Raw genomic sequence first — 23,064 nt, 5'->3', positions numbered from 1 at the left:
TTTGAAAACTGATATGTGACACGTATTAATGCCAAAATGACAGGCAAGCCCCCAAACCCCCCGCCCAATGTATTTTCTGCCCCACCTGCCCTGAATGACGGGTCGCCATTGTGAGACGAGCCTGATGCTGCTCACCTTGCATCGCTCACCGGGATATTCTCTCCAAGCTACATTCATATTAATGTCATGTCAGTTGTTTGACTAGGCATGTGCAGGCCTCCGTCCTCGTGCATTATACGGTTATTTTCAACACAGCTAAGGGCAGTCACAAAGTTAAGGGACAGATTCCTTGAATGTCATTGCTTTCAGATGACAATGAAAAGAATCAGAAAAACCTCCTTTATTGGTTTCATTCTTTCATTACTACTTGTCTTTCTCTGCCATCCCTCACTGTTGCCGGGGTAACGCTGGCGGGAGTGGAGGCGTGCCGCGGCATAGATGAAGTGTGGTTTCCACCATGCTCTGAGACAAGATTACTGCCCCTTTTAGAGGAGATGGCTGAATGCCGGGGAAGGGCCAGGGACAATATCCCCAAGCTTCCAGAAATTATTTGGTCTGTTATAATACCCTACCTGTAGAATCAATTCAAATCCAACCTTATGTAGGCCTTCTGAACATGAATGCATAGGGTTTTGCCAGCTGAACATGCAGGTTTCTCAGTGCATTAAAAGTACTGGTAAGAAAGTGAGGATGAAGTTTTCATGATGTCAGATCATATACCAGAAGTCCACAGCATGGCCTTAATATATTTTGTGTGGCTGCATCTGAAATGACACCCTGATCCTATTATAGGCTAGACCAGGGTTTCCCAAACTTGGTCCTGGGGCCCCCCCTGGGTGCATGCTTTGGTTTTTGCCCTAGCACCACACATCTGATTTGAAATTACCAACTCATCAAGCTTTGATTATTTGATTCAGCTGTGTAGTGGTAGGGCAAAACCCAAAATTTGCCCCCGGGGGGGGGGGGGGGGGGCAGGACAGAGTTTGGGAAACCCTGGGCAAGTACACTACATTTGTTTTTGCCTGGGTTGCTTGGTGCTCTGCCCAAAGGAGTGCACTATAGGAAATCAGGTGCCATTTTAGACTTGTACACTAATATAGGCCTTCTGATTTAGACTGGTCTACCTAGCTAGCTGGGCTACCTCAACCTCCCTAGCCTTGGTAATGCTCTGCAGGCAGGTGTGATATGTTTGTCCGGATTACCACAGGAGCTGCTTTGTAAATGAGGTCACCCTCTGCATTAATCTGCCCTCGATCTGCCCTCAGTACTATAAAGTCCTGTGGCTGCCATACCCTGCCATACCCTGCCTAGTAACACACCGGCTGCATTTCATTCCAGATAGGTTTTTCTCCTTGCTTGCTCAACGTTTCCGAGATGGTCGTGCCATGTTATTGTTGAAATAGTGGTGAAGAGACACTTGACGTACACATGACGCAGAGCTGTAGTCGTGACTCACTGTTGTGCCCTGCCTGACCCCCTGAGGTTACAGGAAGACAGCATTTACAGCGCTCGTTACACACCATGTTGGCCTTCTGCTTTATGAGCTTGAAGTACATGTCTGTCGGTCGTAAATCTCCTGTATCTTCACATCCCGACTCACCCGACCCCTGGGACTGTCTCTAGTACAGGTTGGGGATGGGAGAGAAGGGACAGTGTTACACTGGTTCACCTGTAGGTGGTGTTTGATCATCCTAATGTAACCTAGCTGATGTTCTGGTCTTCAGGGAGTATTTTCCAACACTGCAATCATAGAGGCCTATTTACCCAGCTGGTCTAATGTTCCTGGATATTCTCAGATATTTTATAGGCCCTATATCTCAAAATATAGCCTAGTTCAGGTAGCCTTTGTCTAGCTGAAATCACAGGTGGACCAAAAATCACCATGTTTTAGACCTAACTCAGCTGCCAATACACTCAACCTAGGCCTACCTACAGCCTAACCACAAACACATTTGACTCTCTGTAGAGACAAGTTGGGGGTTTATAACTGTATCCTGATATTAGACTGTTGTAGCAGATCAGAGGAGGCTGTAGATCTCCCAGGTTCTTTCAGGGCCATCCCATAATCCACTGCTCAATTCATGGAATCACCAGGAGATGAAAGGTCAGCGTGCTTTAGCCAGGTCTGACATATTTATTGGCCTGTGTGTCATGGTTAGGCCTGGCTACCTGTTAATGACACTGTTGCTTGACAGAGGGACATGCCTCGCTCCAAAAGGTATGCGGCTATTAACCATTAGTAGGCCTAGATATTATTTTAACCATCATTTGGTCAAATTTATTTGACCTACTTTAGTGAATGTACTTAAGTCACTTTATCCTTACCTACAGTATATGTACATAGCTACCTCATACCCCTGCACATTGACTTGGTACTGGTACTCCCTGCATATAGCCATGTTATTACCTCATACCCCTGCACATTGACTTGGTACTGGTACTCCCTGCATATAGCCATGTTATTACCTCATACCCCTGCACATTGACTTGGTACTGGTACTCCCTGCATATAGCCATGTTATTACCTCATACCCCTGCACATTGACTTGGTACTGGTACTCCCTGCATATAGCCATGTTATTACCTCATACCCCTGCACATTGACTTGGTACTGGTACTCCCTGCATATAGCCATGTTATTACCTCATACCCCTGCACATTGACTTGGTACTGGTGCTCCCTACATATAGCCATGTTATTACCTCTTACCCCTGCACATTGACTTGGTACTGATACCCCTGCACATTGACTTGGTACTGATACCCCTACACATTGACTTGGTACTGGTACCCCTGCACATTGACTTGGTACTGGTACCCCTGCACATTGACTTGGTACTGGTACTCCCTACATATAGCCATGTTATTACCTCATACCCCTGCACATTGACTTGGTACTGGTACTCCCTGCACATTGACTTGGTACTGATACCCCTGCACATTGACTTGGTACTGATACCCCTACACATTGACTTGGTACTGATACCCCTACACATTGACTTGGTACTGGTACCCCTGCACATTGACTTGGTACTGGTACCCCTGCACATTGACTTGGTACTGGTACCCCTGCACATTGACTTGGTACTGGTACCCCTGCACATTGACTTGGTACTGGTACTCCCTACATATAGCCATGTTATTACCTCATACCCCTGCACATTGACTTGGTACTGGTACTCCCTGCACATTGACTTGGTACTGATACCCCTACACATTGACTTGGTACTGGTACCCCTGCACATTGACTTGGTACTGGTACCCCTGCACATTGACTTGGTACTGGTACCCCTGCACATTGACTTGGTACTGGTACCCCTGCACATTGACTTGGTACTGGTACCCCTGCACATTGACTTGGTACTGGTACTCCCTACATATAGCCATGTTATTACCTCATACCCCTGCACATTGACTTGGTACTGGTACTCCCTGCACATTGACTTGGTACTGATACCCCTACACATTGACTTGGTACTGATACCCCTGCACATTGACTTGGTACTGGTACCCCTGCACATTGACTTGGTACTGGTACCCCTGCACATTGACTTGGTACTGGTACCCCTGCACATTGACTTGGTACTGGTACTCCCTACATATAGCCATGTTATTACCTCATACCCCTGCACATTGACTTGGTACTGGTACTCCATTCATATGCAATGTTATTGTTATTCACTGTGCATTTATTCCTTGTGTCACTAAATGTTTAATTTGTTACTTTTTATTTTTAACACTGCATTGAAGGACCCGTAAGGAAGCATTTCACTGTTAGTCTACACCTGTTGTTTACGAAGCATGTGACAAATAATATATGATTTGATTTCCTATTGAGAGCCTGACAAATAACCTGCCTTGTTGCTAAGTTACATATTGTAAACTAAGTATAGGTTCAGATATGGAACCATATTTCTTGTTCAGTTTGAATCCCTGTAATAAATCATATAAAACAGACTGCTAATTGTTGCCAATAAATGAAAATGATGAATAAGCAGACCTTCAAATCCCTCCTCACAACTTCACCTGGCCATGCACATCTTCTCTAAACCAGCTCTAGTCACAACTTCACCTGGCCATGCACATCTTCTCTACACCAGCTCTAGAGTCACAACTGGTTTTGTGGAGGAACCCTCCTTAACATTCACATCAATAAACAAGCTAGTGTATGCTAATGTCGCTCATTACAGTTCTCACACAGCCCCATCATTTAGGCTTAGCCCCATGCTGCACGTGTGTTTACGAGCAGCTAATAACATTGCACTAAATTATTCATTGGTGGGAGGCTTAGCTTTATCAATCCCGCTGAATTAATTTGACCCTTTTCCCCACCCATAAAGCACGTGAACATTGAACCATATCCACAAGGGGATTAAGTCATTACGGCAAAATAATTGAAAACTATTTAGAAAGGGGTCTGGAATGTACGTTGTGCCCAGTTTCTAATCCTCCACAGCTGTTGGCATGTTATGGGGATCAATCAGACACTCACTGTCATGTTGGCAGTGTCTTCTCAGAAGCCCTCAGTGGTGCGTCATGGTCTCTTTGCGCTCCAGGGACTAAGGACTTGACAAAGCGTAGCCCTACACCAGTTGTTTCATCCTCCAGAGGGGATGTGCTTTTTAATGCTCCTTTTCTACAAGCGTTAAGGCTTTTTAACTCCATGCCACTTTTTTGTTTTCAGGCAAATAGGGTCAACGGGCCAAATGGTTACAATGTGGGTGAAGTGCACCAGAGTACTCCATAAACGCTTGGCTGACCCCGGCCCTACTGCTCCCTCAGGATGCTCATCCTGTCGCTTCCCTGTTCCCTTCCTACCGTGGCGTGGTCTAGCTAGCCTCATAGCTTGGCTGGTGCTCTGTGGGAGAAGCAGATTCTAGTATGGACAGTAGAGTACAGGCCAAGCTAAAGAGAGGCTGGGTTACAGTTGATGGTAATGCGCCCACATCCAGCAGACTGTGCAGGCTGTAGGCTATTAGACCATGTGACCTGACATGGGAAAACTCCGGGGCCTGGCTTAAAGATATCCTTTGAAAAGAAAGGAAAAGACAAAACTCTGAAATCATCTATGCAGCACCCTTCTGCCCCACGGGGGTGGAGTATAAGTTTCAGCGCAGCACCCTTCTGCCCCACGGGGGTGGAGTATCAGTTTCAACGCAGCACCCTTCTGCCCCACGGGGGTGGAGTATCAGTTTCAACGCAGCACCCTTCCGTCCCACGGGGGTGGAGTATCAGTTTCAACGCAGCACCCTTCCGTCCCACGGGGGTGGAGTATCAGTTTCAACGCAGCACCCTTCCGCCCCACGGGGGTGGAGTATAAGTTTCAGCGCAGCACCCTTCCGCCCCACAGGGATGGAGTATCAGTTTCAACGCAGCACCCTTCCGCCCCACGGGGGTGGAGTATCAGTTTCAACGCAGCACCCTTCCGCCCCACTGGGGTGGAGTATCAGTTTCAACGCAGCACCCTTCCGCCCCACGGGGGTGGAGTATCAGTTTCAACGCAGCACCCTTCCGCCCCACGGGGGTGGAGTATAAGTTTCAGCGCAGCACCCTTCCGCCCCACAGGGATGGAGTATCAGTTTCAACGCAGCACCCTTCCGCCCCACGGGGGTGGAGTATCAGTTTCAACGCAGCACCCTTCCGCCCCACGGGGGTGGAGTATCAGTTTCAACGCAGCACCCTTCCGCCCCACGGGGGTGGAGTATCAGTTTCAACGCAGCACCCTTCCGCCCCACGGGGGTGGAGTATCAGTTTCAACGCAGCACCCTTCCGCCCCACGGGGGTGGAGTATCAGTTTCAACGCAGCACCCTTCCGCCCCACGGGGGTGGAGTTGACCAGTTGCGTATGGTTTGAGCCTAGATGTTAATGGACCTTTGTGCCTCATTTCTGTGCACTCTCCACAGCCTGTGACCAGTTGTCAGAGCTGTCTAGGTGGTCTCTGCCAGGCTGTTTTCCACTGAATCGTTTCAATCATGACAGGAGTAAAGACCTCTCTCCTCTTCTCTCACCTCTCCTCAGGCTGGCCATCCCAGTGCTTCAGGCATCCATGGACATATGACCTGACCAGTTCTGAACCTCCTCTGTCCTTCTAAGAGAATACCTACTCATGCTGTTTAACAAGTTGTTAATGAGCATCTTTAACCCAGCATGTATTCCTATGTGATAACATGGTAATATTATTATTTTTCTTAAATAAGACATGGGGACATTGAATGACAATTGGTGCATAAGATGAGTAGCTAGATGGAAACACAGTAGGCTGAAACGTGGCTGAAACCCAGATACAGAAAATAACTAGTGTAAAGAATTAAATAGAAACTCAATTACGACAACACAAAGAAAACAAAAACAGCCAATATACAGGAAAGGACAAAATGGTTGGAAATTAAAAAACTAAAATCTCACATTCATTATTAATGCATTGAGAACGGCGAATGGGCTTGTAGAATGCCAAGGCTAGGTCTCGCTAAATGTCATCAGAAGTTCAAATTAAATTGTCTGTACTGCCGAATACCCGAGGCCCTTGCCCCTTTGTCCTCTCCACGTAGCTTACATCCTTGGAAATGTTCTCTGAACACATCTGCACATACTGTAGGCTGCACCATGGTTTAAAGTGGCTTCCTCTCCTCGTCTTCTCCTTCATCTGACAATTTGAGGGTTGAAAGTATTGCTGGTAGTGTCTACTTGGAATTCGCATGAGTGGAAATGACGGCAAGGAGACGAGAAAACGAGAGGAAACTACTTGAGATGCACACCTGGAGTTTGATAAATTCTTAGGCAGGATGCTCTGAATAACAACCAATAAGATCCTCTCTTCAAACAAAAGTGCTCAACTTCTTCTAACAAACTATTCTTCCAATTAAACATCTGATTTATTGTGATAGAAATTCACTAGAATGGGTGAGCTGGTATTTGCAGTCGTATTTCCACAACAAGTTTGGTTTTGTGATGTTTAATTCACCTCAGAGCTGGGGTATTTTCAGGGTAAACTGTAAAGACTGTCAACCGGAGGGAAGTGTCTGCCTGAAAACATCGGCTCCCATGAGCCGTTTCGCAAAACTGAGACTACTGTATATAAGGCGCTTTATCTCGCTAACACCCTTCTCTCGCGACACGAAACACTCTTTTAGTTCATGTCCAAGGCACTTAGGGCTTTCATTATTTCTGCTACCTGTTAACTCGCTCTTCTTCTGGTTCTAGTGAATGCTCGTGAGTTCAACTCGGTGCTGGCTTTTTGACTTGAAGGTTGATTTCAAGTCTGTATATTTGGCATGCTGTGATGATTAGTCTACTGTTATAAGGATTCAGCAGCCCACAAGTGTAAGGACTTTTTGAGCGAGCACTTCTTTGCAATTGGTTGACTTGACAAGGTTTCCCTGTACAACTGCTTTCATTCTTGCTCTGCTCCCTCTCAGCCTAACTCTTTCTCTTTCACCAGTTATGGTAAAAAGCATGACGTGTACGGGGGAATGCAAACCTAGTCTATATATTGGGCTACATTTTGTTGGTTTGTTACGTAGTGGACTTTCTTGAGGTCGATTCAGTGCTGACCTGGACGTCAAGGTTGCCCTGTCGTGCTAGCCCCATTTTTCCATTGAATCTCACCAATGGATGTTTGTTTATGGAAACATGGCATCCGCACTGGGCTTGACTACTCTTTTGAATATCTCTTTTCCTCTCCAGTAGTTCTCTCTCTGTAGCTTTCCTTCCATTCAGTGCCTCTGGTGTTTGGACAAGTGTTTTCACTAAACACTTTATTTTCCCTCACTCCACATGTCACTGCTTCTCCAAACAGTGGGTTATGATCAATTCCCTGATTAGCATGGAATAAGAGAATGTTCTTGTTTTTGTCCAGTTTAAACGCAATTCGATTTCCTGTCCATTTTTCTCTCGAGCGAACGGCCCTTTTTCCAGTCATACTTTGGCAGTGGATGTCTTTTTAAATTCCACATCTGAAATCACAACTTGGTGTCTCTCAGTGACTTTTTGACCTGTTTATCTCAATGCCTGACCTTTACTCAGGTCAGGGGTCATTATTCCTCATATTGGAGACCCACATGGTTTGTTTGCAGGCATTTCTTATTTTCTTCTAACCTAGTTCTAATATACCTCATTCAACTAGGCTTGAATATTCACTACATTGGTGTTAGAATGGCGTCTGATATGGTATGTTAATACTGGGCTGGAACAAAGATCCTGTACACCTTGTTGCTTACTCCAGTACTGGGAGAACACTGCCTTAGGGACTACAATAACAGCCGTGTCTGCAAACAAAGATGTCCAGCCTGTGATGCCTTAGCAGGGGAAACTAAAAGGGAAGTGGACTTGTCTCATCCTTTAAACATCCCTGGTTAATAAATACCTGCATCAAACTTAAAGCGTCAATCAACAGTTGAAATGATAACAAAGCGTTTGCTAAAAAGCTGAGGGATAGGGCTGGAGAAATGGAACCACTCTCAAATTCATACACAGCGCTATGGATGCAAGGAATGACCATCCATGATATTAAAATAGTTTGAACCATGTTTTGAGGTTATACAGTGTTTTTTACATTTACTTTGTTTACAAACATTGGAGTAAAGCTTATTTTGGGTTCTGATTTGGTTAAGACAGTTGATCTAAGCTCCTGAGGCATTTCTACGTTATATTCTTTAAGAATCAGTGGGTCCATATTGTTAATTTATAAGTCTGTGTTTTTGTAGCTACTGCAGCTTGCCTCTAAGGCCAAAACCTTGAACTTTTCCTCCTGGATGGAACAGTTAGATTTGGGTTGGGATCTTGTTATTAAAGCTCTCTTGGCTGACTGGATGAAAAGTGAGGGGCACGTCGTCCACTCACTCCTCTGTTTCTGTGTTTATTTCTTGGTTACACTATTTTCCTCACTCACCTTCTTGTTCTCTCTAGATGCCCCTCTCAAACACACAAACGTTGTAATTTGAACTATCGTGGGGCCGTGACTGGTGTCCTGTAATATAGGTATCTTATTGATACCGGCTCAGTTTCCTGCTGTAGGCAGTTAGCTGCCTAGTGATTGCAACATTGGAACTATCCGATGTGAATAGATGACAACGATGTTTAGTTTCCAAGTGCTACTGAATAAGCTCAACTGAAATGCACCAATTACACATGATCCACAATGCACCAATTACACATGATCCACAATGCACCAATTACACATGATCCACAATGCACCAATTACACATGATCCACAATGCACCAATTACACATGATCCACAATGCACCAATTACACATGATCCACAATGCACCAATTACACATGATCCCTTTACTCTACTATATAAATCCATTCCAAATCTTTATAGTATACATGACACGGCCGGCATATGTTGATCTGGCCTAGGGCAGCAGCAGAACTGCTAGGACCAGGCCTGACTAACACAATTTGCCTCTAATTTACTTGAGTTTGCAGCGGACCTTTGCCTGCTCAAAGTGAGCCGCTGCTGTTGGGAAGTCCAAACTGTCCTACTCCTTGGAGTAGCTTAATGTGCATCAGCCTCGTTACTGTGTCTTCGAGAAGGAGCGATCTGGAAGCCATCGGCCTCGTTACTGTGTCTTCGAGAGAGCGCGCTCTGGAAGCCATCTTTACTCTGTTTTGGAGAAAGAATCCCCTCTCGGGCTCAGTGAAACGGGCATAATCAACACAATCTGCGAAAATGTTGCCCAGTCGGGGTGTACTTAGCTGGTCCCTTATGGGAACCTCACATCTTTTGCGTGAGTGAAAATAGAAACACACATGAATTACCCAGCAGCCGGAGGATTTATTAACCCATGCAGTATATTTGCCTTTGAAGTTAGAGCACGTCGACTGGCATTTCCATCAATTAATAAAAAGCATTATTTTGAGAGAAAGAAATTGAGCCGGCAACATTTTGGCTTTATCGGCTTTTCATTTATTTTTGGGGGCCAAAAGCCAGCATTTACTGGCTAACAGAAACCCTGGCGCACACCCTCAAACACACACACCCAATCACACACCTCCTTCAACCCTCCGCCTCCTTAGCTGGGCCTAATTGTACAGCGTAATTTCATGGGTAAATTTACATGCACTTACCTACCTTCCACATATTTAGCCATGCCTAACTGTAAGGCGTGTTGCGTGTTACATCTTAGCTTGTGGAGAGTTGTGTAAGCCTTTGATTCACCCCCATGCATTCCACACTTTCTTGGAGTTCTCAGAGTTCATTCTAAAAGGCCCAACAAAGCAGAACGTGACGTTGAGGGTAGTCTCAGGGAACACCATGTACAGTACTCCCTTCCTCTCAGCTTTGCCTGCCTTTGTACGCACGCACGCACACACACACACACACACAGGGTTCGCAGCTGTTTTGTCTCCCCGGGAACTTTCGCCTTCAAAGGGGACTAGCCTTTCGAAACCTTTGTAAGGCCTAGCCTTTAGGTCAAGTATCAAACGTTTCCATTTTGTTGGCAGACTTCACCGCATACCTGACACACAGCTCCCCGAAGATCGGGTTCCCTGAGGTTTGCTCTCGCCACGAGCCTAGAGACTAAGCTACATAGCAATGTAGCTGAGCTACATACAGTGTGTGTATATATAAGTATAGCTCTGTACACAAGTCTGGATTTAACTACACAGCTCTCCTTTCACTGTGTAAACTCATCTCAACTCTAACTGATGTGCTGATAAGAGTAGATGTATCATGTCAGTTGGATTTGATAAGGGTTAAGTATATCATGATGTCATCAATGTTATTTCATGACATCCTCTGTAGCTCAATTGGCAGAGCATGGTGCTTGCTACGGCAAGATAGTGGGTTCAATTCCTGGGACCACCCATACATAAAATGTATGCCAGCATGACTAAGTCGCGTCGGGCTAAAAGCCTCTGCTAAATGGCATGTATTATTATATTGCATTGTTTACTTATTACATTGTAAACTTCCTGTTATGGCGTGTTGTTGTACAGGGATGTCATGTTGGGTTAGCTGGGGAGATATCGTCTCCTTGATGTACAGTGATGTTAGATAGGAGATATTGTCTCCTTGATGTACAGTGATGTTAGATACGAGGTATCATCTCCTTGTTGTACAGTGATGTTAGATACGAGGTATCGTCTCCTTGTTGTACAGTGATGTTAGATAGGAGGAGGTATCGTCTCCTTGATGTACAGTGATGTTAGATAGGAGATATTGTCTCCTTGATGTACAGTGATGTTAGATAGGAGGTATCGTCTCCTTGTTGTACAGTGAATTTAGATAGGAGGAGATATCGCTCCTTGTTGTACAGTGATGTTAGATAGGAGGAGATATCGTCTCCTTGTTGTACAGTGATGTTAGATAGGAGGAGATATTGTCTCCTTGTTGTACAGTGATGTTAGATAGGATGAGATATCGTTTCCTTGTTGTACAGTGATGTTAGATAGGAGATATTGTCTCCTTGATGTACAGTGATGTCATGTTGGGTTAGATGGGGAGATATCGTCTCCTTGTTGTACAGTGATGTTAGATACGAGGTATCGTCTCCTTGTTGTACAGTGATGTTAGATAGGAGGAGGTATCGTCTCCTTGATGTACAGTGATGTTAGATAGGAGATATTGTCTCCTTGATGTACAGTGATGTTAGATAGGAGGTATCGTCTCCTTGTTGTACAGTGAATTTAGATAGGAGGAGATATCGCTCCTTGTTGTACAGTGATGTTAGATAGGAGGAGATATCGTCTCCTTGTTGTACAGTGATGTTAGATACGAGGTATCGTCTCCTTGTTGTACAGTGATGTTAGATAGGAGGAGGTATCGTCTCCTTGTTGTACAGTGATGTTAGATAGGAGGAGATATCATTTCCTTGTTGTACAGTGATGTTAGATAGGAGATATTGTCTCCTTGATGTACAGTGATGTCATGTTGGGTTAGATGGGGAGATATTGTCTCCTTGATGTACAGTGATGTTAGATAGGTGGTATTGTCTCCTTGTTGTACAGTGATGTTAGATAGGAGGAGGTATCGTCTCCTTGATGTACAGTGATGTTAGATAGGAGGAGGTATCGTCTCCTTGATGTACAGTGATGTTAGATAGGAGGAGGTATCGTCTCCTTGTTGTACAGTGATGTTAGATAGGAGGAGATATCATTTCCTTGTTGTACAGTGATGTTAGATAGGAGATATTGTCTCCTTGATGTACAGTGATGTCATGTTGTGTTAGATGGGGAGATATTGTCTCCTTGATGTACAGTGATGTTAGATAGGTGGTATTGTCTCCTTGTTGTACAGTGATGTTAGATAGGAGGAGGTATCGTCTCCTTGATGTACAGTGATGTTAGATAGGAGGAGGTATCGTCTCCTTGATGTACAGTGATGTTAGATAGGTGGTATCGTCTCCTTGTTGTACAGGGATGTTAGATAGGAGGAGATATCGTCTCCTTGTTGTACAGTGATGTCATGTTGGGTTAGATATCTCCTAGGAGGATGATGACGATAGTAGTCTGGGTCAGATATCTCCTAGGAGGAGGATGACGGTAGTAGGCTGGGTCAGATATCTCCTAGGAGGGGGATGACGGTAGTAGGCTGGGTCAGATATCTCCTAGGAGGAGGATGACGGTAGTAATCTGGGTCAGATATCTCCTAGGAGGAGGATGACGGTAGTCGTCTGGGTCAGATATCTCCTAGGAGGAGGATGACGGTAGTCGTCTGGGTCAGATATCTCCTAGGAGGAGGATGACGGTAGTCGTCTGGGTCAGATATCTCCTAGGAGGAGGATGACGGTAGTCGTCTGGGTCAGATATCTCCTAGGAGGAGGATGACGGTAGTAATCTGGGTCAGATATCTCCTAGGAGGAGGATGACGGTAGTCGTCTGGGTCAGATATCTCCTAGGAGGATGATGGTAGTGGTCTGGGTCAGATATCTCCTTGGAGGATGATGGTAGTGGTCTGGGTCAGATATCTCCTTGGAGGATGATGGTAGTGGTCTGGGTCAGATATCTCCTAGGAGGATGATGGTAGTGGTCTGGGTCAGATATCTCCTAGGAGGATGATGGTAGTGGTCTGGGTCAGATATCTCCTAGGAGGATGATGGTAGTGGTCTGGGTCAGATATCTCCTAGGAGGATGATGGTAGTGGTCTGGGTCAGATATCTCCTAGGAGGATGATGGTAGTGGTCTGGGTCAGATATCTCCTAGGAGGATGATGGTAGTGGTCTGGGTCAGATATCTCCTTGGAGGATGATGACGGTAGTCGTCTGGGTCAGATATCTCCTAGGAGGATGATGACGGTAGTCGTCTGGGTCAGATATCTCCTTGGAGGATGATGACGGTAGTCGTCTGGGTCAGATATCTCCTTGGAGGATGATGACGGTAGTCGTCTGGGTCAGATATCTCCTAGGAGGATGATGACGGTAGTCGTCTGGGTCAGATATCTCCTAGGAGGATGATGATGGTAGTGGTCTGGGTCAGATATCTCCTTGGAGGATGATGGTAGTCGTCTGGGTCAGATATCTCCTTGGAGGATGATGACGGTAGTCGTCTGGGTCAGATATCTCCTTGGAGGATGATGGTAGTCGTCTGGGTCAGATATCTCCTTGGAGGATGATGGTAGTGGTCTGGGTCAGATATCTCCTTGGAGGATGATGGTAGTGGTCTGGGTCTGATATCTCCTTGGAGGATGATGGTAGTGGTCTGGGTCAGATATCTCCTTGGAGGATGATGGTAGTGGTCTGGGTCAGATATCTCCTTGGAGGATGATGGTAGTGGTCTGGGTCAGATATCTCCTAGGAGGATGATGGTAGTGGTCTGGGTCAGATATCTCCTAGGAGGATGATGGTAGTAATCTGGGTCAGATATCTCCTAGGAGGATGATGGTAGTGGTCTGGGTCAGATATCTCCTTGGAGGATGATGGTAGTGGTCTGGGTCAGATATCTCCTTGGAGGATGATGGTAGTGGTCTGGGTCAGATATCTCCTAGGAGGATGATGGTAGTGGTCTGGGTCAGATATCTCCTAGGAGGATGATGGTAGTGGTCTGGGTCAGATATCTCCTAGGAGGATGATGGTAGTGGTCTGGGTCAGATATCTCCTAGGAGGATGATGGTAGTGGTCTGGGTCAGATATCTCCTAGGAGGATGATGGTAGTGGTCTGGGTCAGATATCTCCTAGGAGGATGATGGTAGTGGTCTGGGTCAGATATCTCCTTGGAGGATGATGGTAGTGGTCTGGGTCAGATATCTCCTTGGAGGATGATGGTAGTGGTCTGGGTCAGATATCTCCTAGGAGGATGATGGTAGTGGTCTGGGTCAGATATCTCCTAGGAGGATGATGGTAGTGGTCTGGGTCAGATATCTCCTAGGAGGATGATGGTAGTGGTCTGGGTCAGATATCTCCTAGGAGGATGATGGTAGTGGTCTGGGTCAGATATCTCCTAGGAGGATGATGGTAGTGGTCTGGGTCAGATATCTCCTAGGAGGATGATGGTAGTGGTCTGGGTCAGATATCTCCTAGGAGGATGATGGTAGTGGTCTGGGTCAGATATCTCCTAGGAGGATGATGGTAGTGGTCTGGGTCAGATATCTCCTAGGAGGATGATGGTAGTGGTCTGGGTCAGATATCTCCTAGGAGGATGATGGTAGTGGTCTGGGTCAGATATCTCCTAGGAGGATGATGTTAGTGGTCTGGGTCAGATATCTCCTTGGAGGATGATGGTAGTGGTCTGGGTCAGATATCTCCTTGGAGGATGATGGTAGTGGTCTGGGTCAGATATCTCCTAGGAGGATGATGGTAGTGGTCTGGGTCTGATCTATTAACCTTAATTTGTTTCTTTCCTTTTTTTATCACCCCCTTTCCTTCATATCCTTGTCTGCAACTATTGGACTGTCTATCCCCCATCTTCTCTCTCTCTCTCTCTCTCTCTCTCTCTCTCTCTCTCTCGCCTAACCTCCTTCCTCTCCAGGTATGGAGTGACCCCAGAGAACATCATCCTGTACGGCCAGAGCATCGGCACGGTACCCACGGTGGATCTGGCGGCGCGCTACGAGTGTGCGGCCGTCATCCTGCACTCACCTCTTATGTCCGGCCTGCGAGTGGCCTTCCCTGACACGCGCAAGACCTACTGCTTCGACGCCTTCCCCAGGTGGGTTATTATGGGGTGAGATGATGAGATAGTGGTTCGGTGGAAGGAGATGGAGTTTAGGGACAGAGGGAAGGGATGTTGGATGTGTTTGCTTTCTTGGCCTGTTGTCTTTGACTGACTGACTGACAGTTGAAATACAGCCATGTGCCACAGCCCTGATTTGGATTTTGAGTAGGTAGTGTTTAGAGGTCGACCGATTTATGGTTTTTCAACGCCGATACCGATTATTGGAGAACCCAAAAAAATGCTGATGCCGATTAATTGTCCGATTTTAAAAAGAAGAGGGAAAAAAAAGAAATTATTTGTAATAATGGCAATTACAACAATACTGAATGAACACTTATTTTAACTTAATATAATACATCAATAAAATCAATTTAGCCTCAAATAAATAATGGAACATTTTCAATTTGGTTTAAATAATGCAAAACAAAGTGTTGGAGAAGAAAGTAAAAGTGCAATATGTGCCATGTAAGAAAGCTAACGTTTAAGTTCCTTGCTCAGAACATGAGAACATATGAAAGCTGGTGGTTCCTTTTAACATGAGTCTTCAATATTCCCAGTTAAGAAGTTTTAGGTTGTAGTTATTATAAGACTATTTCTCTCTATACGATTTGTATTTCATATAGCTTTGACTATTGGATGTTCTTATAGGCACTTTAGTATTGCCAGTGTAACAGTATAGCTTCCGTCCCTCTCCTCGCTCCTACCTGGGCTCGAACCAGGAACACATCGACAACAGCCACCCTCGAAGCAGCGTTACCCATGCAGAGCAAGGGGAACAACTACTCCAAGTCTCAGAGCGAGTGATGTTTGAAATGCTATTAGCGAGCATCCGGCTATCTAGCTATCCATTTCACATTGGTTACACCAGCCTAATCTTGGGAGTTGATAGGCTTGAAGGGGTGGGTATAATTTGTGGAACGTTCCAACAGGAATCTGTTCCAACAAACGTAAAGTAAAAGGTTGCCAACCAACAACGCATACAAAGTAGCAACGCATACAAACCTAGCTAACTAGCTGCCGAATAGGCATCAACTCACCACGTAGCTTATTCTTAATGTTTGTCCATAGGCAACCAGAGTGAGGACAGACATTTTTCGGAATAAACGTGATGAGTGAAAAACACAATGAAATAAACCACTCCCTACCCGGTATCTTATTCTGCCGCTATACAACTTTGAATGCGTTGTTCTTTGGCAATCTTGTTATTTACCAAGTTTTTGGAGTAGATTCCTGTTGGAACGTTCCACAAATTATACCCACCCGGCTTGAAGTCATAAACAGCGCAATGCTTGAAGCACAGTGAGGAGCTGCTGGCAAAACGCACTAAAGTGCTGTTTGAATGAATGCTTACGAGCCTGCTGCTGCCTGCCATCGCTCAGTCAGACTGCTCTATCAAATATCAAATCATAGACTTAATTATAATATAATAAACACAGAATCGGACAGTGTGGTTAGATTAACGAGAGTCTTGTCTTTAACCTCTTACATCTAGATGTTCCGCTAGCGGAACGTCTGCTCCAATATCCAATGATGGGCGTGGCGCGAAATACAAATTCCTCTAAAATCCGAAAACTTCCATTTTTCAAACATATGACTATTTTACAGCTATTTAAAGACAAGACTCTCGTTAATCTAACCACACTGTCCGATTTCAAAAAGGCTTTACAACGAAAGCAAAACATTAGATTATGTCAGCAGAGTACCCATATCGTAAAAAAGCGATAATATTCCGACCGGGAGTCGTTGTATCCGTTCAAAGACGATAGAATAAAAACATGGAGTCGTCTCGTGCACGAGCATGAGTCCCATTGTCCGCTGATAGACCAGAGCCCATGGTAGCCGTAGGAAGTGTCACGTAACAGCAGAGATCCCCTGTATTGGATAGAGATAATCAAGGAGGGCAAAAAATGGTCAGAGAGGGCGCTTCCTGTTTGGAATCTTCTCAGGTTTTGGCCTGCCAAATGAGTTCTGTTATACTCACAGACACCATTCAAACAGTTTAAGAAACTTTAGGGTGTTTTCTATCCAAAGCCAATAATTATATGCATATTCTAGTTTCTGGGCAGTAGTAATAACCAGATTAAATTGGGTACGTTTTTTATCCGGCTGTGCAAATACTGCCCCCTACCCTAGAGAGGTTAAATAAAGGTGTAAAAAAAACAAAAAAAATAATCGGTGGCCAAAAATACCGATTGTTATGAAAACTTGAAATCGGCCCTAATAAATCGGCCATTTCGATTAATCGGTCGACCTCTAGTAGTGTTATCTCTCTCCTGCAGGGTGCTGAGGGAATGTTAAGGTGCAGCGGTAGGTACTAACTCGCCATGCTAGCTAGCTATGAAAGGTTGGCGGCTGGGCTCACAGACCTAGTGTGGCTGGCTTCTATCAGATGCCTGTAATATTCATAGGGTTTGTATTGTGTGTCCTGTAGTCATATTCCATGAGCAGCTACTTCCTGTACTGTGCTGCTTTATTGTAAAGGGTCGGCAAACTAGAAAATAAGTATTGGTTATCAGATGGAGAACAAGCTATTAGGATGAGAAATACTGTACATTTGGTGCAGGTGGGAGGAACAGATAGCATCAAACATATCAGCCTCAGCCCTGACACCTGTGGAACAATGGCATCAAACTGTTATCAGCCATGAGATCTGTGGGGCAGCGGGTAGAAGAGGAGGGGAGTGGAGGGGGGGTGGATAGCGGGCTGAAGTTGAATCTGCAAGTGGCTCTCCTAAGCTGGTACTGCTATAGAGGACTACTATAGAGGCCTACAGGTAATTGCCAAAATAATGGAATCACTTGAGTAAATGAGGGTTCTGTGGTCTCTGTTATGGTGTGGAGTGCATTGTCCTGGCATGGTTTAGGACCTCTCATCCCCTTAGAGGGTCTCTGTTACAGTGCCTTGCAAAAGTATTCGTCCCGCTTGGCATTTTTCCTATTTTGTTGCATTAGAACCTGTAATTTAAATCTATTTGGATTTCATGTAATGAACATAAACAAAATTGTCCAAATTTGTGTAGTGAAATGAAAAAATAACATGTTTTTAAAAAATTATAAAAAATAGTAGAAAAGTGGTGTGTGCATATGTATTCACCCCCTTTGCTATGAAGCCCCCTGGTGCAACCAATTACCTTCATAAGTGGCATAATTACTTAAAGTCCACCGGTGTGCAATCTAAGTGTCACATGATCTCAGTGTGTATATATACACCTGTTCTGAAAGGCCCCTAAGTCTGCAACACCACTAAGCAATGGGCACCACCATGCAAGCGGCACCATGAAGACCAAGGAGCTCTCCAAACAGGTCAGGGACAAAGTTGTGGAGAAGTACAGATCAGGGTTGGGTTATAAAAAATATCAGAAACTTTGAAAATCCCACGGGGCACCATTTAATTCATTATTAAAAAATGGAAAGAATATGGCACCACAACAAACCTGCCAAGAGAGGGCCACCCACCAAAACTCACAGACCAGGCAAGGAGGGCATTAATCAGAGAGGCAACAAAGAGACCAAAGATAACCATGAAGGAGCTGCAAAGCTCCACAGCGGAGACTGGAGTATCTGTCCATAGGACCACTTTAAGCCGTACACTCCACAGAGCTGGGCTTTATGGAATAGTGGCCAGAAAAAAGCCATTGCTTCAAGAAAAAAAATAAGCAAACACTTTTGGTGTTCGCAAAAAGGCATGTGGGAGACTCCCCAAACATATGGAAGAAGGCAATCTGGTCAGATGAGACAAAGATGTAGCTTTTTGGCCATCAAGGACAAAGCTATGTCTGGTGCAAACCCAACACCTCTCATCACCCCGAGAACAGCATCCCCACAGTGAAGCATGGTGGTGGCAGCATCATGCTGTGAGGATATTTTTCATCGGCAGGGACTGAGAAATTGGTCAGAATTGAAGGAATGATGGATGGTGCTAAATACAGGGAAATTCTTGGGGGAAACCTGTTTCAGTCTTCCAGAGATTTGAGACTGGGATGGAGGTTCACCTTCCAGCAGGACAATGACCCTAAGCATACTGCTAAAGCAACACTCAAGTAGTTTAAGCAGAAACATTTACATGTCTTGGAATGGCCTAGTCAAAGCCCAGACCTCAATCCAATTGAGAATATGTGGTATGACTTAAAGATTGCTGTATACCAGCGGAACCCATCCAACTTGAAGGAGCTGGAGCAGTTTTGGCAAGTGGCAAGATGTGCCAAGCTTATAGAGACATACCCCAAGAGACTTGCAGCTGTAATTGCTGCAAAAGGTGGCTCTACAAAGTATTGACTTTGGGGGGGTGAATAGTTATGCATGCTCAAGTTTTCCGTTTTTTTTGTCTTCATGTTTCACAATATAAAATATTTAGCATCTTCAAAATGTTAGGCATGTTGTGTAAATCAAATGATACAAACCTCCAAAAAATCTATTTTAATTCCAGGTTGTAAAGCAACAAAATAGGAAAAGGGGGGTGAAAACTTTCACAAGCCAGTGTATGGTGTGGGGTGCATTATCCTGGCATGGTTTAGGTCCTCTGCCCCCTTAGAGGGCCAGGTAAATGCCAATATATGCATGACTGTGTGTGCCTTTGTTGTTAGTCTCTGAACCCTTTGAGATTATAGTCTTATTCCACCTGGAATGTGATGATCCTGCTTTAAAGCTACAATGCAGACATCACATCATTTCTGGGTAACAATTAAGTAAGTACCTTGCTGTGATTGTTTTCAATTCAAATGGTCAATAATAGCATAGCAAAGAACAATTTGTGAAGCAAGAATTCTGATAGCACAGTCACAGTGTGTTTAAGGGAGGGGACAACTGAAAACTACCTGGAATTGGGGAAAGAGGTTTGGAAGGAACTTTGTTATTGGTATTTAAATACATTTACCGCCTGGTGATGTCACCAGTCAGGTTAGAACTCCAGCTCTTACATTAAAAGGGCATTGTCCGCAATGTTACTGTATTATTCCAACCTCATAGTGTGTGTGTATACATACATTAATACCAAAAAGTATGTGGACACCTGTTCGTCAAACATCTCATTCCAAAATCATGGGAATTAACTTCTTACGGCTGAAATCCTGTTAACGGGATCTATATGACAACAGCCAGTGAAAGTGCAGAGCGCCAAATTCAAAACAACAGAAATCTCATAATTAAAATTCGTCAATCATACAAGTATTTTACACCATTTTAAAGATAAACTTCTCGTTAATCCAACCACAATGTCCGATTTCAAAAAGGCTTTACAGCGAAAGCACACCAAACGATTATGTTAGGTCAGCAACTAGTCACAGAAAAACACAGCCATTTTTCCAGCCAAAGAAAGGAGTCACAAAACGCAGAAATAGAGAGAAAATGAATCACTAACCTTTGATCTTCATCAGATGACACTCATAGGACTTCATGTTACACAATACATGTATGATTTGTTCGATAAAGTTCATATTTATATCCAAAAATCTCAGTTTACATTGGCGCATAATGTTCAGTAATGTTTTGCCTCCAAAACCCTCCGGTGATTTTGCAGAGAGCTAAATCAATTTACAGAAATACTCATCATAAATGTTAATGAAAATACAAGTGTTATGCATGGAACTTTAGATAAACTTCTCCTTAATGCAACCGCTGTGTCAGATTTCAAAAAAGCTTTATGGCGAAAGCACACTTTGCAATAATCTGAGTACAGCGCTCAGACATCAAAACAAGCCATACAGATACCCGCCATTTTGGAATCAACAGAAGTCACAAATAGCATTATAAATATTCACTTACCTTTGATGATCTTCATCGGAATGCACTCCCAGGAATCCAAGTTCCACAATAAATGTTTGTTTTGTTTCGATAAAGTCCATATTTATGTCCAAATACCTCCTTTTTGTTCACGCGTTCAGTCGAGTAATCCAAATGCACTGTGCTCGCGCAATAAGTTCAGACGAAAAGTCAGTTCTTTACAGATCGTAGAAACATGTCAAACGATGTATAGAATCAATCTTTAGGATGTTTTTATCATAAATCTTCCATAATATTCCAACCGGATGATTCCTTTGTCTTCAGAAATGAAAAGGAACACACCTAACTCTCATGGGAGCGTGCGTGATTGAGCTCATGTCATTTTCTCAGTCACCTGATTCCATATGCCCTTATTCTCTCCCCATTCACAGTAGAAGCATGAAACAATGTTCTAAAGACTGTTGACATCTAGTTGAAGCCTTAGGAAGTGCAAAATGACCCCCCCCCCCCCCCCCCCCAGACACTGTATATTAGATAGGCAATCACTTGAGAAACTACAAATCTCAGATTTACACACTTCCTGGTTGGATTTTTTCTCAGGTTTTTGCCTGCCATATGAGTTATTATACTCACAGACATCATTCAAACAGTTTTAGAAACTTGAGTGTTTTCTATCCAAATCTACTAATAATATGCATATCTTAGCTTCTGGGCCTGAGTAGCAGGCAGTTTACTCTGGGCACCTTCTTACTCCAAGCTACTCAATACTGCCACCCATCCATAAGAAGTTGATATGGTCCCCCCTTTGCTGCTATAATACCACTCTTCTGGGAAGGCTTTTAACTAGATATTGGAACATTGCTGCGGGGTCTTGCTTCCATTCAGACACGAGCATTAGTGAGGTCAGTTGCTGATGTTGGGCGATTAGGCTTGGCTCGCAGTCATGCTGAAACAGGAAAGGGCCTTCCCAAACTTTTGCCACAAAGTTGGAAGCACAGAATTGTCTAGAATGTCATTGTATGCTGTAGTGTTACGATTTCCCTTCACTGGAACTAAGGGGCCTATCCCGAACCACGAAAACAGCCCCAGACCAATATTTCTCCTCCACCAAACTTTACAGTTTGCACTATGCATTCGGGCTTATAACGTTCTCCTGGCATCCGCCAAACCCATATTTGTCCATCAGACAGCCAGATGGTGAAGCGTGATTCACTGGCAGCTTCATTAAATAGTACCCACAAACACCAGTCTCAACGTCAACAGTGAAGAGACGACTCTGGAATGCTGGCCTTCTAGGCAGAGTTGCAAAGAAAAAGCCATATCACAGACTGGCCAATAAAATGAAAAGATTAAGATGGGCAAACAAACACAAACACTGGACAGAGTTATGGCTTTTTCTTTGCAACTCTGCCTAGAAGGCCAGCATCCCGGATTCGCCTCTACTGTTGAAGTTGAGTCTGGTGTTTTGCTGGTGCTATTTAATGAAGCTACCAGTTGAGGACTTGAGGCGTCTGTTTCTCAAACTAGACACTCTAATGTACTTGTCCTCTTGCTCAGTTGTGCACTGGGGCCTCCCACTCCTCTTTGTATTCTGGTTAGAGACAGTTTGTGCTGTTCTGTGAAGGGAGTAGTACACAGCATGGTACGAGTTCCCTGTGGCTCAGTTGGTAGAGCATGGTGTTTGCAACGCCAGCATGGTGTGTGCAACACCAGGGTTGTGGGTTCGATTCCCACGGGGGGCCAGTACAATTATTATTTTTTTATTATGAAATGTATGCATTCACTAAATGACTAAAATGTAATGTAAATGTAATGTAAAATGAGCTCTTCAGTTTCTTGGCAATTTCTCACATGGAATAGCCTTCATTTCTCAGAACACAAATAGACTGACGAGTTTCAGAAGAAAGTGCTTTGTTTCTGGCCATTTTGAGCCTGTAATCGAACCCACAAATGCTGATGCTCCAGATACTCAACTAGTCTAAAGAAGTCCAGTTGTATTGCTTCTTTAATCAGAACAACAGTTTTCAGCTGTGCTAACATAATTGCAAAAGGGTTTTCTAATAATCAATTAGCCTTTTAAAATGATAAACTTGGATTAGCTAACACAACGTGCCATTGGAACACAGGAGTGATGGTTGCTGATAATGGGCCTCTGTACGCCATTGTAGATATTCCATAAAATAGTCTGCCGTTTCCAGCTACAATAGTCATTTACAATTTTAACAATGTAGTATACATTGTATTTTGGATC

General features: G+C 44.3%; 1 protein-coding gene across 1 annotated transcript in view; it reads left to right on the top strand.

Moving 5' to 3' along the window:
• LOC115203444 (alpha/beta hydrolase domain-containing protein 17C) overlaps nucleotides 1–23,064 on the top strand; it is a 39,951-nt gene that overhangs the window by 10,601 nt on the left and 6,286 nt on the right. Inside the window, exon 2 of the mRNA XM_029768129.1 lies at nucleotides 14,911–15,090. Within this exon, the coding sequence (XP_029623989.1) occupies nucleotides 14,911–15,090 (180 nt within the window). The remainder of the gene's footprint in view (nucleotides 1–14,910; nucleotides 15,091–23,064) is intronic.

The sequence above is a fragment of the Salmo trutta genome, chromosome 12, assembly GCF_901001165.1.
Source record: "Salmo trutta chromosome 12, fSalTru1.1, whole genome shotgun sequence".
Taxonomy (NCBI): domain Eukaryota; kingdom Metazoa; phylum Chordata; class Actinopteri; order Salmoniformes; family Salmonidae; genus Salmo; species Salmo trutta.
This window is presented reverse-complemented; position numbering and strand designations above follow the sequence as displayed.